The sequence below is a fragment of the Rhipicephalus microplus genome, chromosome X, assembly GCF_043290135.1.
Source record: "Rhipicephalus microplus isolate Deutch F79 chromosome X, USDA_Rmic, whole genome shotgun sequence".
In the NCBI taxonomy this organism is placed as follows: domain Eukaryota; kingdom Metazoa; phylum Arthropoda; class Arachnida; order Ixodida; family Ixodidae; genus Rhipicephalus; species Rhipicephalus microplus.
This window is the reverse complement of record NC_134710.1, coordinates 25,261,520-25,280,030: the sequence shown is the minus strand read 5'-3', so window position 1 is coordinate 25,280,030 and position 18,511 is coordinate 25,261,520. Positions and strand designations below refer to the sequence as shown.

At 46.6% G+C, this 18,511-nt stretch overlaps 2 protein-coding genes across 3 annotated transcripts in view; one reads left to right on the top strand and one right to left on the bottom strand.

Annotated features, from left to right (window-relative positions):
- Positions 1 to 1,709: 1,709 nt before the first annotated feature.
- LOC142776808 (uncharacterized) lies at positions 1,710 to 9,422 on the bottom strand. The gene is made up of 2 exons (XM_075881164.1): positions 7,950 to 9,422; positions 1,710 to 2,383 (listed from the first exon to the last, which is right to left on the bottom strand). Exons 1-2 carry the CDS (start codon positions 8,605 to 8,607, stop codon positions 2,346 to 2,348), a joined length of 696 nt encoding a protein of 231 aa, XP_075737279.1. The 5' UTR covers positions 8,608 to 9,422; the 3' UTR covers positions 1,710 to 2,345.
- Positions 9,423 to 14,102: 4,680 nt separating this feature from the next.
- The window catches only part of LOC142777501 (uncharacterized), an 87,783-nt gene continuing 83,374 nt past the window's right edge, over positions 14,103 to 18,511 (top strand). Inside the window, exons 1-2 of one of the 2 annotated variants that reach the window (XM_075881992.1) lie at positions 14,103 to 14,205; positions 17,350 to 17,474. In XM_075881992.1, coding sequence (XP_075738107.1) covers positions 14,184 to 14,205; positions 17,350 to 17,474 — 147 coding nt within the window. In that variant the 5' untranslated portion in view covers positions 14,103 to 14,183. Of the gene's footprint in view, positions 14,359 to 17,349; positions 17,475 to 18,511 lie in introns of both variants that reach the window. The other variant, XM_075881993.1, reaches the window with a different exon arrangement.

Here is an 18,511-nt window from a genome sequence, read left to right as displayed (position 1 = left end):
GTGCGAATCGCCGGACAGCAGAGTTACGACGCACAACGTTATAACCTGCGACACCGATACGTCACTTATCAACCAGGCGAGAAAGTGCGGGTCTAGAGCCCTATTCTCCGATGCGGCCTTTCTGAAAAATTACTGAAGAAGTACTTTGGTGCCTACAATGTTGTACGGCGCCTAAGTGACGTGAATTATGAGGTCATCCCTGACAGTTCCTCGCGAGCTCAAAAAACTGAAATCGTACACATTGTGCGGATGAAGCCATATTGCAGTGAGCCAGTTGCGTAATACGTCAACTACATACACCGCGTATTCTGTAGCCGAGCATCGGGTCGATGCTCTTCCTGCAGGGAGGCAAATGCCGCATTCAACCTGCAGAGGAGAGCTCGTGCAGCCAGAGAGGAAGACGAAGCTCTCGCCTGGTTCTTTTACAAGCGCCTTTCGTTTTAATTAAAGTGAGCTCTTCTATATTGGACTCCTGCTGTGTCTGCGTCGTGACAGTATAGTGGTTGGCTGTATTCTGAGCATTTCTCTATTACCCGATTGGTAGTATGAATAAGGTCGATTGTTGAGTAGCCTGTTCGAAATCCTGCTTGTTCCTTTGGTTGATTGAGTTCTAATGTTTTCTTAACTCTGTTGGCAATTACCTTTGTATATAGCTTGTATACTACGGAGAGCAAGCTGATAGGCCTGTAATTCTTCAAGTCCTTGTCATCTCTTTCCTTATGTATTAAGATGATGTTAGCATTCTTCCAAGATTCTAGTACTCTTCCCGTCAGGAGACACCTCGTACACAGGGTGGCTACTTGTGCTAACACAATCTGTCCTCTATCTTTCAGCAGACCTGATGCTACCCGGTTCTCACCAGCAGCTTTTCCTTTTTGCATGCTCTCAAAGGCTTTTCTGACTTCTATCATTACTGGTGGGGTGTCATCTTGGTTACTGCTGGTTCTTATATTATTAGGGTCAAAGTTGTACCCCCGTTATTGTACAGATCTCTGTAAAACTCCTTCGCTATTTTAACTATCCTATCCATATTGTAGTTATTTTGCCTTCTTTGTTCATTAGTGCGTACATCCAATTTTCGCATGTCCCAAGTTTTCTCTTCACTGCTTTGACGCTTCCTCCATTTTTCAGAGCCAATTCTTCCTTGTTATACCTTCTTACATTGAATCCCTTACACTTATTAATCAACTTCGAAAGCTCTGACAGATCTATTCTGTCTGTTGTACTTGAGACTTTCGTGTTTCGGTGCTTCTTAACGAGATTCTTCGCTTCCTCGGAAAGCTTGCTAGTGTCCTGTATAACTACCGTGTCTCCAACTTCCACTGCACACTCCGTAATGATACTCGTCAGATTATCATTCACTGTATCTACGCTAAGGTTGGTTTCTTCAATAAGAGCAGAGTACCTGTTCTGAGGTGACTGAATTCCTGTACTTTCCCTCTCAGAGCTAGCTCATTGATTGGCTTCTTGCATATCAGTTTCTGTCGTTCCTTCTTCAAGTCTAAACGAATTCGAGACCGTACCATTCTATGGTCATTGAAACATACCTTGCCAACCACTTCCACATCCTGCACGATGCCTGGGTCTACACTCATTATAATGTCTATTTCGTTCTTATTTTCACCATTAGGGGTCCTCCATGTTCACTTACCGTTTCCTTCTTTTCGGTAGAAGGTATTGAAAAACTATAAATTATTACATTGTGCGAATTCTACTAGTAGCTCTCCTCTGGCATTTTTAGTACCGATGCCATAATCTCCTACTGCCTGGTCTCCAGCCTGCTTCTTCCCTAGCTTTGCATTAAAGTCTCCCGTCAGTATAGTATACTGCGTTTTTACCTTACTCGTCGCCGATTCTACGTCTTCATAGAAGCTTTCAAGTGAAGCGTCATCATGACTGGATGTAGGGGCGTAAGCCTGTACCACCTTCATCTTGTACCTCTTATTGAGAATAATTACGATACCTACCACCCTTTCATTAATGCTATAGTATTCCTCTATGTTGCCAGCTACGTTTCTGTGAATTAGGAACCCCACTCCAATTCCCTTCTGTCAGCCAAGTCCCGATAGCAAAGAACGTGCCCATTCTGTAGCACCACATAGGCCTCAGCTGTTCTCCTAACCTCAGTGCGCCCTATTATATCCCATTTAACACCCTCTAGCTCCTCAAATAGTACAGCTAGACTTGCCTCACCAGATAAGCTTCCAGTGTTAAACGTTGCCAAGTTCAGGTTCCGATGGCGGCCTGTCCTGATCCAGAGATTCTTAGCACCCTCTGCTGCGTTGCAGATCTGACCGCCGCCGTGGTCAGTTGCTTCGCAGCTGCTGGGGACTGAAGGCCGTGAGTTAGTTGACGTATGCATGTGGCAAGTAGTGGCAAGATACTGCAATAATGGATCATTGACGACAGATTACACAATGAAAATTCTGAATAAATGCATTACATTCAGAATAGCATCGCTCGCCAACGTTGCGTGCTTATTGACTAACCACAACTTTCAAACTGTGCCAACATCTGAAATGACAACTGTCTAAATATCGATAAATGAAATCCTCAAGTCACTGAAGCTAAAATTTTATCATGACATTTTTTTCCAAAAGTAGAATTCCACTAAAGTAGACCTAACAATACCGAGGAACCTTATTGCGTCAAAGCATGACGTAAAAAAAATAATATAGGTGCAGCTGAATTTAGATAGTAGATGACCCATGACTTTCTCGCATTCGGCACCAGCCTTCATATCTATTTTACCTTTTAAGTATGACCGCATGCAAAAGTTTATAATTTCGAATTGACAAAGCATTGGCGTCAACTTTAAATCGCATGGTGCATTAGCTCGATGCGCTCGTCATCAGCGGCAGGCAGTCCCGCTAAAAGCAAACAAGAAATAGCCGCGCACTGCGCGTCCACATAACCAGCGGCTGGGTGCCTGTCCTTAGGAACCGGGTCTTTTCAGTTAATTTCAAGTTTTCCCTGAAAACAGTGTATTTTTATTTTGAAAAAATACGCCAAATTGAATCGGTGCTTGAACACTGTACCGAACAATGTTTTGAATATGTCAGGTTTTTACTTGTAACAAGAGACTGTAACTACGCCATGTGAAATCTCGCCGAGACGAGCTAGGACTACAGCTAGGACTACGCAGCGCCCGCTACTTAACACATGCGCTATTTTCGCCGCCGTAAACCTGACCGTCAATTCTCATATGCCCCTGAGAGAACAAGGGCAAATACAAGTGCCGTTGTCAGATAGGAAGGAGACGCGGTGCGAAAGCGCTTTGTCCCAGAGTCACACGTAACTCATCAACCCTTCATCATCCTATGTCTGTCCTGGCACTCCCTCCCCCCCCCCCCCAGGGTCGTGTGAGGGGACATTTTGTTTCGGGAAGACGGCCATGCCCTGGCAAGGGGGCCACCGCTCGGTGCCAGGGAGACCCGACAAAGGGACTACCCCTTTGGCGAAGCAACTTCGGTCGCGACGCACAAAGTAAACGTACCCTGGCAAGGTGGGCTATCACAGCGCGTGGGGTGCGCTGCGGTCATGGCTTGTCTCCTTACCGCTAGGGCCCAGCGAGACTTGACACAGGGGCTATCCTTCGGCACGCTGGCTCTCAACACTGCATGCAAAGCGGACGTACTCATACACATGGCGGCAGGACTGCCCTTGGGCGTGACAACTTCAGTCACCACAACAAAAGTGCCCGTGCCCTCACACTGTCGCACGGCTGAGAGCCTGCGATGACATCTCCTCAGGACGGATGGGCTATCGCTCGGCGTGAAGCGCTTTGCAGTCTCGGCCCATCTCATCACCACTAGGGTGCAGTGAGACACAATCCGTCACGTGGGGTCTACGGGACTACTATTTGGTGGAAAGGCCAATGCCGCTGCACGCAAACTAAACATACCCACGGAAACCGGCACGGCTGAAAGCCGGCTTAGTCCTTCTCGAGGAAGGGAGCCACCCTCCGCCGCGACGAGTAGAGTCGCCGAGCCTGCAGAAGGGGCCAACACGGACCTTGACAGTAAAGCCCGACAAGGCGACAGGATCACCTTAGCACATGCAAAGCTTGAGTGAACAACCATACAAACCGAACTCTGGGGCGACCGGCTCACTAGGCCTAGTCATGAAACCTTAGAGAAAGCCATCATTAAAAATTGATAGTTATCTGCCCTCCTGACTCACTAAAAATCGCTGTCGGATGGTGCCACATCTCATAAAACTTCTTTGCACCTAGGCGCTGCCACTCTCGGTGGAGAATGAACCAAACCTCCTTCCGTAATTTTGCGAGCACTTCGTGAAACCCGGGTCGCTTCTCATCAAAGACGGCACAGCACCGTGCCACCCACACTTGGTAGGAGCACTCAACAAGCAGAAGCACGTATTGCTTAGCCGCTTGTCCCGACAGGGGATGAAGAAAACGAACAGCATTAAAAGGAACACCTGGGTGCCCAAACAAGCTAGCTATCCTTCGACGGAGGGCAGCTGGTAGTGCACACTGGGAAAACACGTGGACCAGGTCCTCCATACTGCCACAAAAAGGGCACTTTCCTCGCTGAGGAATTCTCGTGAAGGGCCTGAACTTTAGAGGCAGGCACTCTCTGGCCAGGCGATACATGAATGTAGCGCGCTTGGCATCCAGGAAACTGGCAGGAATGAACCGCCAGTTAGGACTATGGTGGGACAGGTCAAATGCTACACAGTTTGCAGGTAATTCTGGGGTAAGTCTATCATCAACTAATTCGTGAAATTCTATCGAAACTAATTTTGTCTTGGGGTCGACCTCTTGGAGACGGGCCAAAGTAGAAACGGCCCCTGCATAGAAGGCAGAAGGCGTTCCCGCCCAAGGCACCGAATTCCAGAATGCCCCAGGCGAGAACAGCCTCAGCCACGTGCTCAGAAAATACGATGCGAAACTTCTAGTAAGGAGCATATCTGAATCGAGAGCTACCCGTGCCCATTAACGTGTAATGCTGTGGTCAATGCTAAGGTTGGAAATACCTAGTCTTTTGTCCCTACGCAACTTCAACATGGGGCGAGACACAAAAGGAGAGGCACGACTCCAAAGGCAATCCAAAAGTTTCTTTTCCAAGAAAACCTTGGTGTGGGGCTTAACTGGCGTAACCGAACCTGCGTAAGTAAGGAAAATAAACAAAAGTGATCGAATTATCGTGATCCTAGCTGTAAGCAGACAATACAAGGCACCGAGTTCCCCAATCCTGTCGGTCAGCTTTTGCCTTGCTAACCGCCAGTTTTCGGTAGTCGGGCCATTTAGCTCGAAACGGAAACCTAATGTATGTAGGCGCACCTTTATGGGGAGGCCATGCACAGGATGTGGACTGGAGGGAGCGCAGTTCAGATACATGACTGCGCTCTTCGAATTATTTTTCCTGGTGCCGCTCGCCGAGCAGTACCCTCCATAACACCCAAGACTGTGCGAACAGTTGCCTCGTCGGGGACGACAATAAAGAGGTCATCTGCATAGGCGAACATTGCCACACCGGGGAAACCTGGCGGAAGGTAAATCTACCTATGCTGGTGTCTTTAGAAAGCCTCTGCAAGAGCGGCTCGAATGCGAGCACGTAGAGAGCGGGCGACAGTGGGCCGCTCTGTCTGACTCCACGGAACACACCGAAAGACTCCGAGACGCGATCTTCTATGACAACAGCAGAACTAGGACGAAAGTAGAAAGCCCTGACCATGCTAATGAACTTGGAACTAAAGCCCGCCTGCTTTAAAACTTTAAAGATGTACTTATGACTGATAATATCAAAAGCCTTTTCATGATCAAAAGAACAAGGGATTCCACTTAGGTTGCGTGAATTCGACCATTCTATAAGGTCCCTGACAGCAAAACCATGAAGTTGGCACGATCTACCTAGGACACAACACGCCTGGTACAGACCCAAAACAGTACTAAGCACTGGAGTGAGTCGAACGGACAGGCACTTAGCTATGAGCTTGTAGTCACAGTTTAGAAGGGTGATGGGCCGCCAGGCTCTCAGGTCGGTGCGTCTCTTCTCATCTTTGCACAGGAGAGTGATCCGCCCTTCCCTTTGAGTTGCTGACAGGGTCCCCTCACGGAGAAGCCCGTTTGCCAATGTGGTGAAAGGCCCCCCCAAAACCTTCCAAAACTTGACATAAAACTCTACAGTCAATCCATTTGAACCTGGGCTACAATTACGGTTCATGGATTTAAGGGCTGCAAACACCTCCTCTTCGACGAGAGGAGTGTCACAAATATCAAAGTCCTCGTAAGTCTTGGTGAAAGGAAACGAGTACGGAGTGGGAGGTGGTTCGGCGTAAAGGTTCTTGTAGAACTGCTTTGCCACCTCTAATACTTCATCCTGCGTTTCCACTAAACTGCCTGTGTTTGCATCGACCAAAGAGGTTATCGCTGAGCTATTCTTAGCTAAGTGTCTGCGAAAGACATTTTTGCTGTACGAAGCCTCCATTTCTCGCTGCTCTGTGCGTGCTGTGGCCCGCAAGCGGTCTCAGCGTCGCTGGAGCAGGACTCTATATTCTTTGCGCAGTGAAGTAAGAGCCGCGGTTACCCCCGGGCCGCTGGACAATGGCTTTGAGAGCAGGAGAATAGCATCAGAGACCGCTTTGATCTCGGCGCACTTCTCCCGCACCCACCTCTTGCCCCAATCCCAGAAGCGCTCCGCGACTCCGGCCGTCACCGTGTCCCATTCGCTATTGCCTAAGTTCTGACCGCCAAGGAGTGAATCGATGAGGAACCTTGCTGCATCTTTTGTGGCGTCCTTATCTTTAAGGAGCCGTGGAATTAAACGCTACAGTCTCTTGCCCCATGGCACTAAACTAGAGTCTGCACATCTCAATGCAAGGAGGCTACGGTCACTCTATGCGGAAGAACACAGCCAGCTAGAGTGCAAGCCAGGAGCAAGCGAGGGCGAGACAAAAACGATCGATCCTCGACTGGCTCCCCGTCCAAGTCATTTCTGACTCGAGGGGGCGAAGGGACCGCCAAGCATCGACAAGCCGCAGCTCGTTAACAAGCTCCCGCAACTCTAGGTCCCTGTTTTGATCTCTAAACTTTGGAGTTCCTCTGAGGGAAACACGATCCACTTGTTCTAAAACACATGCATTTCCGATGGAGGGGGAAATGTTGTAGGCCCGTGTGCTCAGATTTGGGTGCACGTTAAAGAACCCCAGGTGGTCGAAATTTCCGGAGCCCTCCGCTACGGCGTCTCTCATAATCATATGGTGATTTTGGGACGTTAAACCCCACAAATCAATCAATTGTTCTAAAACACAGTTGAAGTCGCCTATTAAAATGACGCAAAAAGGGCCAACTAGATAGGAATATAAGGAGTTAAAGAAATCTTTCTGCTGTCCGTACTGCGCTGGAGCATAAACATTCACAATTCTAACACCATAGTCAAGTTCCACTGACAGGAGACGGCCATCTGAATCTCTGGCGTAGCATAGCACAGAACTGGTGAATCGTGGCATTAAAATGACAGCAACTCCCCGGCAACGTGCGCCGCCATAATTCCAGTAGAATTTGGCGCCAAACGTTCTGCCGAAGTTCTTCATCTGTCCCAATTTAGACACAAAGGTTTCTTGCAAAACGAGAATGTCTATTATCGAGACTGAGCTAAATGGATAACCTCAGCTTGTTTCACTGCTCTTGTGATACCTCGACAATGAAAGGTAGAAATATTGAGAGAAGAAGCCATGACGAAATATAGGAGATAACACAGACACTAGAATAGACAAAAAGCGAAAAGGAAAACACAGAAGAAGAAGGAAACAGCTAATACTCGAAGGTATCAGCTGCTGACAAGCTACATAAAATAAACCTATGAACAAGAGTCTCCCTCGGAGAGGGAGTCCTCATTCGTGGACGAGTACTTTTTGTCAGACATTAACGAACACTCGCAATTGCCTGGCCCAGTAGGGGCAAAGAGAACTGTTGCTCAACTCACCCGCGGTACTGTCCGTGACAGTCGACGAGGTAGATTCCTCGTCAGACTGTCGCTGCGGTACCGGGAGGTCGTCCTCAGGGTTGCTGGGGCCGCCGCGCAAAGCCGCCGCCAGCCTCTTGGAGGGCCGTGGTGATCGGCGGGCGCGCTGCTTCTTGCCCCGAGCAGCGTCGGTCCAGCTCATGGTGTCGTCCTGGTCCTCGGCAGCAGGCGCGTCAGCAGGGCTGGTCCCGGGCGCACCGGCAGGCGAGGCTGGCGACGGCTCAGCAGCAGCAAGGAGGGTGGGGGCCTCAGCTGATTCCAACCCCGCCTCCTGCTCTTCCCCTCCTGGAGCCCGTTCACTAGTGAGCTCCGGCTGTGGCTGGGTCGAGCCCTCGGCGCCCCTCGGAGCAGCCTCTCGGTCTTCCGCAACACCGCTCACCTGCTCTTGGGAAGTAGAAGAGGCTACAGTCGGGGCGGCCGACGAATTCGTCCGCGCCTTGCATTTGAGCACGCACTGGTCGTGACCAAACACCCCACAGCGCACACACTGTGGAACAGTAAACTTGGCCGCATGGTGTCCGGTTTTGCAGCATCGCCGACAAACTCGCGCGACACCCTCGTACTCAGACTGGACGATGACGTCCCCCACCTGGTGGTGGTTAGGGACACTCTTGTGCATCTCCAGTCGGACTACGAGGTTGCCGTTCAAGACTCCCGGAAAACCATTCCATTCCTCACGCGACAAGTCCAAAACAATGCCATACCTTCCCAACAATTGAGCTATGATGCGTACATCTGCGTCCGCCGGGAAGCCAAGAACGCGCACTGCCTTGATTAGAACACCCCGGTATTGAAACCTGATCCTCGCATCGCGAAAGACGAAGACTGAATCGTCGGAAAACCGCCGACTCGCCTCATCGGTCACGAATGTCACCTCAAACTTCCCAAGTCGATAGTCCTGCACACATTTAAGCTCACTGAGCTTAGGCCGATTCACAAGCTCCCTGCAAATGTCGGCACTGCAGACGCCCTTAGCACGCGTGCATAGTGCACCCGCGGCCTAATCAGCGAGAGTAGGTTAGCCATCGTGGTAAAAATACCACGAGGCTGCCAAGTCAGCTAGAAGCTAGCCTAACCTTACAAAGTCTAGGTAAAAAACTAGTCTAACCTGACGAATGAAAACGGAGAAAAAAGGGACAAAAAACCTCACCAAAAAACTTGCGAAAAACCGGCGCGGGAGTTCGCCGGGTCACCGCATGCAAACAGCGAGTCTCGTCCCACTCGAACCAGCCAAAACCTCCTTCAAACGACGACTGAAGGGTGGCGCTAGTCCCACCGGGAGCGGGGCATGGTGCGTCCGATCACATCGACTGACGGAGTGAGAATACAAGCACTGCTGATATCTTCTCACTCCTATTTCAACTTGAATAAACAGCTCATCGCTGCACAGCTGTGACGGCCATGACGTCCATCCAACGTGCGAACGAGGCATGACGATAGTTATAGCGCGCTATAACTATCGTCATGCCATGCCATACCAACTAGCCCAAGCTGCCACACTTCTAAGTGCGAACGAGGTCACAGAACGACGAGGTCACAAGACGGCGCGCAGTCATACACGTAACACGCTGTAGCATGTGGAAGCGAGCATAAACAGTTCATGCGTTTATATTAGCCTAAAGCTGAATGAATTGCAATATTTTTGATTAATTCTGTACTATTACGTACGTGCTTTACAGCCGTTCCAGTTTGTGGGCATCTGAAAATTGCCTGTCTTTGGTGAGCTTTGGTGAACTATTTTTCTTGAGCGCAGTAGGGCTGTGCATGGGCCAAATGGCGTGCGCGCGGTAAAAAGTGCGCAGTTTAAATGCCACACTGTGCACTTGCTGGTACGCTTTGGTCCTTTGGATGAAAAGAAACAAAAAAATAGGTATTCCGTAGAGAAGTCAGTGCGAACTTAATTAATGACCAGAACAAATGAGCGTCCGTGGCTATTCGGTAGCTGTTCGTCTGACTTCACGACAAAGTCAGACGAATCTGCTCTAACCACTTTAACATCTGCTCTAACCACTTTACCTTTTTACCGCTTGTATACGTGCTCGCATGCCAATTTCTGTCGAATAGTATATAATGCACAAAAGTGAGTGAGCTTGATGAACAGGCAAATTTTGTGAGCATTGGTCAGCAACCACGGTATGTGTCAGGAAAGCCCTTGGCCTCCATGTTAAATATCACAGATATTTTCCAAAACTTTTGCTTTATTCTAATTATTGAGAAGGGCAAAGAACAAAGAGAAACGCGCGCTTTAAAAAATTATTGGAGGCTTTCACTACCATCTCGCCCATATTTTGTTGTAGGCCAGGTCTTTTTCTGTCACGCTGTCCGGGCATTGGCCAATGAAGCCGATGGGAATCCAACACTCTAAAAAAGAGCGAGTAAAAAGGGTGTCTTCTTGTCCCACAATAATAATTGTCATCTATATTGCGTTCCATCCTTGCACTATCGCCCCGCGCCCGGCACATTCCGGTCACAATCGACATGCCCATTATCAGAGTTACATTGCATTCTCGATAGGAAAGTGGACAGTGCCGAGTTTTCAAGAAAGGAAGCGCACGCAAGCCTGATGATGATTACTGTTGTGGGACAAAAAGACACCCTTTTTACTCGATATTTTTTAGAGTTAAGCTGTTTCCAATCATCGCTCATCGGCCACTGCTGGTAGGGAGGCTTCTTGCGAACATATTCCATTTTATTGTAAGTGAATTTAAGAGACGTTTATCTAAAAGTTCAGGAGAATCTCAGTGATGCGAAACTGTGACAGATACAAATTCGTGAAATTCTTCAGCAAAATCCCACTGTGTCCATGGGCCTAAATTTGAATGTTCCGAACATATTTTCTAATCGCGGCGAGTAATACGAACTTCAGTACCGAAACCATCGAACAAATGCCGAGAGCAGCGTACTCAAAACTTCGGAAGTACGCGTGCGACTAGCGCACGCAGTCTACAGTGCGTGCGGTTGCCGCAACCGCTGTGGACGAAACCGCGGTCGTTCTTGACACGATCGTGTATGGCGACGACAGAACTCGTAGAACCCCGAAAGTGTGCGTGCATCCAACGCTCGACCTGTCACAGCAACGCAGCTTTCCGGAAACTCTGTGGACAAAACCACGGCAGATGCGATCGTGGATGGTACAAAACGACTTAGTTTTGAAGGCACGTGCGTGGCCAACGCACGTGGATTGAAAAATGGACTACTGTTCGCCACAACCGCCGCGCACAAAATCACGGTAGCGGCGACGCGATAGCCATCTGCGAGCTTTTTGGGCACGCGGCTAACGCAGCGGTAAATTAAAGGCAGAAAGACACAACATAGGCTAAAAGCGCTTTGGCGTTCCGGTCCAAAGAATCAAGTATTGAGCAAAGCTTTGACCCGCGGTTTTTCCGGCAGCCAGCTGCGCCGTCCCATCTGTTCACGTGTGTCCCAGGAAAACATACGCAAGTTGTTTTGAGAAAATTAGATTTCGCTATTTGTTTTGATCCTTTGAGACCCACATCTTCGTGGGAAACCCTACGCTCATGTGTTCAGCCTCTCCAAGCCACTATAAGACCGCAACGCCGATGTCGGCACTTGCGATTGAGACCCCCTTCCCCACCCTCTCTTGTTTTTAGAAACTTTTTTGTTTTATTTCGGTGCCGAAAAAAATGGGGGAAAATAATTTATTGCAACCCCCGCCCCTCCGTCGGGAAATCTCCCGGACTCAGAATCTTTGTACTTGGCAGGTATGCTGTAGTGTTAGTGGTCGTATAATTTTTTATGCAGTAAAACAGAGCATATGGTGGCGTTGGAGCAGGCGTTCTTAAAACATCTTGTAACCTTACACAGTATGTCTTTGCATTTAAAGCAAGCTCTTTTGGATGTAGTTTCTCCTATGTAAATAGGAGAACCTAATGATGACACAGGGGCCAAAGGCACTGTTTCTACATGCTTGGCATATGAATGGTTGGCCAGCAGGCTGTGCTATGCTTTATGCACGTGGGAATTCGGGATTCAAAATGTGCAATATTCCATGTTGAAAATCGCCATAATGTGAGGCTTTACCGCAAAGTTTTCTGTCGCTGCTTTTACAAATTTTGGTGATCTGTGGCATCACGACGTCGTCACAGATTATGGGTGACGTCATCTATATTTCTGTCACCGTTCACGTTGACACCACAGCCTCAACAGATGTTGGGAAGTGTTGCCTGGTCTTGCAGACTCTGGAAAAGCCTTTTAACTCATGCAACCTACATGAAAGGCTTTCATTTTGAAATTGTATACACCCGCTTGTAATGCACAACTGCAACTGCTAGCAATTTAATGTTAGTAATGGAAGTCGGAAGTACAGTCACTTAACAGGACATTGGTAAATTATCTCGGGAGACGAAAAATTTTATTAAGAGACAACAAACCATAAAAGCCACAAATGCGACCGACAAAATTGAACTAATGGAGCTTTCGAAAGGCTTAAGGTAGCCGATATCAGAACGTATAACACGGAAAGAATCGAGCAGGCTGTAAAAAGTGGCAGACGCCTAAAAGCTGCAAAGGCAAACTTGTGCATAAGCAAAAATCACGTGTGTGCATTAAAATACAAGGAAAGCAGTGTCATAACCAATATGGATAAGATAGTTGAGGTGGCAGAGGAGTTCTACAGAGAGCTGTACGCAAGGCAAAACAACCAGGATGATATCGAAAGAAGCAATAGTAGCTCAGATGGTTCGGTATCCTACCAGTAACGACAGGGGGAGTAAGGAAAGCTCTAGAAGGAATGCAAAGAGGCAAAGTGGCTGATGAGGATAAGGTAGCTATGGACCTTCTGAAAGGTGATGGATAAATTGTGTTAGAAAAACTGGCCACCTTATTTACGAAGTGTTTTTCGATTGGCAGGGTACCAGAATCTTGGAAGAACGCCTAAATCGTCTTAATTCATGAGAAAGTAGGTGTCAAAGACTTTCATTTCAAAAATAATAGGTAAATGAATCAAGCAAACGTTCGAGTTCAATCAACAAAAGGAGCAAGCAGTATTTCGTACAGGCTACTCCACAATAGACCATACTCATACTATCAATAAGCTAACAGAGAAATGTGCGGATTACAACCAACCCCCATATCCTTTATAGGTTGCAAGAAGGCAATTTGATTCGGTGGAGATATCACCAGTGATGCAGGCACTACGGAATCAGGGCCTCGAAGAACCTTACATAAACAAACTTGACGGAATTTACAGTAGATCCACAGTGAACATTGCAGTTCATATATACTAAAAGCAACAGAATCTCAATAAAAAAGGGTGTAAATTAGGGGGATACGTTTTCTCCGTTGCTATTCACTGCGTGTTGTTTACAGGAGGCTTTCAGGACCCTATATTGGAAAGAGTTAAGGACAAGAGTTAATGGAGAGTATCTTAGTAACCTGCGATTCGCTGATGACATTGCCTTGATGAGTAACTCAGGGGACGAATTACAGCTCATGGTTACTGAACTGGACACAGCAGAAAAGTAGGTCTGAAAACAATATGCACAAAACTAAAGTAATGTGCAACAGCCTCGGCAGAAAGCAGTGCTTTACGATAGTTGGAAAGACGTCGGAAGTTGTAAAGCAATATGTCCATTTAGGACAGGTAGTAACCACGGAGCTGAACTATGAGAGTTAATTAACTAGAATAATAAGTAAGGATCAGGTGGTTTACACTAGGCGAAAATTTTCAAATCATGAATGGTAACCTACCACTAACTCCCAAGAGGGAGTTTTACCGGTCGGAAAGTTTACTGGCCAGAGCTTCAAATCAAGGAATGGTAACGCGGGAAACGTTGTAGAACATTTATAATCAGACTTTTTCGATTTCTGGCGAATATGCAGTCTATGGGAGACATTCTGCAAACAGTGGATGTGATCGCAATAGGGATTATACGCCAGTGTAACGCCATGGAGCAGTGATGAAAAGTGGAGCCTTTAGTACAAACACGTAGTGCTGTGTTTGTCAAGCATGGAGTCTTGCGACCACTGCTTTCTAGCATGCTAAATTATTTTACAAGAGTTACAGCACTTTCCCAGGGCTTTTTATGAAAGTACTTTTGGTCGTGCACGGGTCGTTTTTTCGACTTTAGCCAACTGAAGCTAAGCCAAGTCTTTGAAAATGAAATAATGCGATTACACGTGATCGACAATTGACGCACGGTAGTTCACTTGCGGCTGTAGTTGGATGGCTTCGACATGTCATCGCTTGACAATTTGAGTGAGTTGGAACAAATTTTGGCTCGCATGCGAGTGCGAAATTTGGACCCCTATCAAGTAGCGCCAGAGCGACATGTTTCGATGGACGCCAGCGTTATAGCGACATATCCGACGGACCGCCACCACCAGCCGCACGCCTAGAGAATGCAGATTGGTAAATAATTTTGCGTGCCACAGCGACCGCATTCACAAGCTCGCGTGCTTCTGTGAGAATCGAACTGCTCTGAAAACGCCACACGCGCATGCGCCACTGTCACTGTTTTTCTGCAAGGGCCACGAAATCAGCGCTGCTTTTCATGCTCAACTTCGTTTAGCTTGTAAGCTGCTTAGAAACAAACAAAAATGAACAATAACATACATATTGACAATTTAAGCCGTTATTTTGGTTCTCTTTAAATAATCACAGTGAAGTGATTAGGACTTCATATTTGTGGTTCATGAGTCTTGTGCTGGGGGCGTGACATGCCGGTTTTGGTTACATTTGCGATTTAAAAATATAAGTCCTACTCAGATCGCGAAAAGTATGCTGTCACCTGTAACCATAATTCACACTCTTTTTCTTGCCACCGGAATCAGCCGTTCTGGCCAGTTGTTGGTACTTTTAAGAGACAAGAAAAGAGCAGAGTGGCTCAGGGAAAACACGTGGCTAAGAATATCATAGTTGAAATGAAGAATAAGAAATGGACATGGGCCGGGCCTGTAGCGCGTAGGCAGGATAACCGCTGACCAGTAACTGACTGGATTCCCAGAGAAGGCAAACGCACGAAGAGGAGACAGAAAGTTAGGTGGGCTGATGAGATCAAAATGTTTGCGGCTATAACATGGCAACGGAAAGCACAATACCGGGTTGATTGGCGGATCATGGGAGAGGCCCTTGCCCTGCATTGGGTGTCGTCAGGCTGATGACGATGATAAGTAATTCACAGCTGCAAATAAAGCCCATCGTACTCTAGGTTACCTTTACAGACACTTTTAACCACTACCATCCTCTGCTTAACTACTCCAGTACACTTCATACGTCCGCCTACAGCTTGCGTATGTGTCAGTGGGGTGGGACCCCCGCCTTATTACTTTAACCGAAAGCATAGAGGCAATACAAAATCATGCTGCCCATTTCATCATATCTAATTATTACAGAACATGCAGCTTAATCACCATGAAAGCATGGTTACAATTACATTTACTTGCTGTTTGAAGGAAACATTCTCGTCTGTCTTTATTATAAGATTTACTATCACAACGCACACATGTCTTTCCTGTTGATACGTGCCCCATCTTTTATATGAGCACGTCTCAACCACTGTGGGAGTGTTCAGGGGCTCAAGAGTAGCACGATTATTCAGTCATTGTCATTTTGTGCAAGACTGTTTTTTGAATTAGCGAAAAATGCCTTTTTCACTAATTCATCATAAAGAGCTAGCTTTTCTAAAATTTTATTCTTTGTTGTAGTACTTTGAGTTGCTTTACACAAGGTGTGGCAAGAAATGTGTCCGTTATTTTTTAAAAAACACAAAAAAGGTAACTGCATGCTACTTGTGGCATTGACTTTCCTGTGTTTGGCGTCTCTCATAATCAAATGGTGGTTTTGGGACGTTAAACCCCACAAATCAATCGACTTTCCTGTGGCACAAGGCATCTTCAGATGCATACAAATATTAATTACAGCAGTAATTATATAAATTAACACGATAAACTTTTGAACCAGTGGTGATACCTGGTCGAGTCAAATGGGCGAATTCATGCCCTTACTACGAATAGTACATAGTCACTTTGAAATTTTAGAAAAGCGGCCACTGGTAATCATTGTGGAGGGACGTAATGAGCCTAATTTAGCTGGAGAAACCGAAACCGACACACCAAACACAGCATCTATCATTCACTTCGACAACGCCCTCACTGTTTCCCTCGCCGTTATCAACCGTCAATCTAGACACTTTGCTTCGAGGCCGCTTATCGATGCACACTTATTCTTCTCCCACAATGCGATTAATATGTGGGGTTTAACGTCTCAAAACCACCATATGATTATGAGAGACGCCGTAGAGGAGGGCTCCGGAAATTTCGACCACCTGGGGTTCCTTAACGTGCACCCAAATCTGAGCACACGGGCCTACAACACTTCCGCCTCCATTTCTCCTCTGATGCTATAGGGAAACAGTGTCGTCACTGAGGGTGTTGTTGAAGTGAATAGTAGATGCGCTGTTTCTTGCGTCGGTTTCGCCAGCTAAATTGGCCAGATTGCATCACTCTGCGACAATTACCAGTGGCCACTTTTCAAAATTTCAAAATAGCTATGAACTATTCGAAGGAAGGGCTTGAATTCGCCTATTTGACTCGACTGGCTATTACTGCTAGTTAAAAAGTTAGTTGAACTAATTTCTTAAATTACTACCGTAATTACTGTTTATACCCATCTGAAGATGCATATTGGCACAGTAAAGGCAACACCCCAAGTATCACGCAGAATATTGGACGCATTTCTTGAAACACTGCGTATATTTACTGTGGGTTATAATGTGCCTGTTAGGTTATGTATTACTAGTTATGTTGTGTAACCTTTGTCATGTTTTATTATTTTTGCCTATTATTAGACGATACAAGCAGGTGACAGCCCACCCCCTCGGTAATGTATCGTGTACCTTGAGCGTAAAATAAAATGAAAATTACCGAGGAAAACCATGTTTTTGTTTGTGCTTCACAAAAGCGATCAATTTCTTTTCTTCCTAATGAACTATTCTCCACCTTTCTAGCTTTTGAATGTGAAACAATTTGAGTATCTTTTTATTCAACAATGTCGTCTAACAAATTGTGGCAGCTTATCAAGCGTTGGGGCTATATATTAGTTTCTGTTCAGTGTTCACATTGGGAATGTAGCCTCAAGCTTATACAAGGCTTAGTGGCGTGACAAATCCCATCTCAATAAAATATTGTTAGTGTGCGTACTGGAGTGGTGCTTTGCGGATTTTTCTTGTACTATATGCAGTTAGTACAAATTGCAGACTTTGTTTCTCCAAGCTGATCTAGCAATTTTCACCTATTGTGTTTCATACCTGCTTTCGAGGCTAAGTGTGCAGTGCGAATAACATCTCCACTGTTACAGGAGATTTCTCCCACTGAGGTTAATTGAAAGAAGTTTGTTTTGCAGAAAACGAAGAACTGAAAAAGAAGCTCGAAAACTTGCGTGAGGTGAATCGGGCTCTACGCAGTGACTGCAGGAGATACATGAACAAGCTGATTGAAAACATGAAAGAGCTGGAATCACTCAAGGAGGTCAGTAGTCCAGGGTTGAAACATACCTTTCTCTGCAAAATACTACAGCACAAGAAGTTATGCATGCACGGAACGGTGCCGATACGGATGACCGAACAACTTCAACAATTTTTATGTGCACATACACTCACACGCACTGTTTAATCGAGCATAGATATACTTCATCTCATTACTGATTATCTGAAAATGTGATGTAGGCCGCACATCTCTCCCTACGGTTGGAAATGCATTCAGATTAAGCAGTTAGTTGTGTTCTGTGTGCTTTGCTTTTTGTAACAGAAGGAGTTTTCTAGGTTGTACAAACAAATCTGACGAGTTATGTAGGGGCTAGCCAGAAAATAGGAATGTGCGTATATTTGGAAAGCTTGAATAAGGAATGGGATTGTGTTCTATTTGATATGGTACAATGTGATCAGTTTGATGCGGTATTCAGCTGCCAATTTTCGAACGCCCGATTTTCGGAACATGCCTGGCAATTAAGAGAACATCGCTGTATCGTCATAAGCCCCTTCAAAGAAGTGCTGACGTCCTTTTGAGACACCCCAAAAGGGACAAATTTCATTTCCACAGGGGCGAAAGTGCTGCGCCAAGTGCGCCATGCTGCACCAATCTGACGCGCTGCGCCAAGCCGTGCCTAAATGGCAATTTGCACGCGCAACGCCAAAATTAGTCGAGAGTTTTATCATCGGCCGAGCAACACGCGTGGGCTACACAAAAGACGCAACCGCTTCCACATAAAATTCTGTGTCCATGTCAAACGCCGTATTTCAGATCATGCATGAACTTTGCGCCACGTAAACACAATGCATGATTAATATTAATGTGGCATTTGTGTGCGTACCTCATTATGCGACTCTATATACGTTTTAACAGCAAAGCTGTGAGGCAAACTATAAAGACGGCAGTGGTGTTGCAAAAAAAAAAAAAAAAACTAGCCGGGTGCTGTGCTCGGCGGTTGGTCAGGGGAGTGAAACTTCCTATACCCTCCATGGAACGCGATATTCGCTCGCAGCGCCGGACGAACGTCTGGTGTTTGG

Excerpts from the sequence above, each read along its gene's own strand:
- LOC142776808 (XM_075881164.1), bottom strand. The coding sequence starts at position 8,607 with ATGCACAAGAGTGTCCCTAACCACCACCAGGTGGGGGACGTCATCGTC. Across the intron at positions 2,384-7,949 it reads TGTCACGGACAGTACCGCGG|TATCTTGCCACTACTTGCCA; the intron begins GTGAGTTGAGCA and ends CCATTATTGCAG.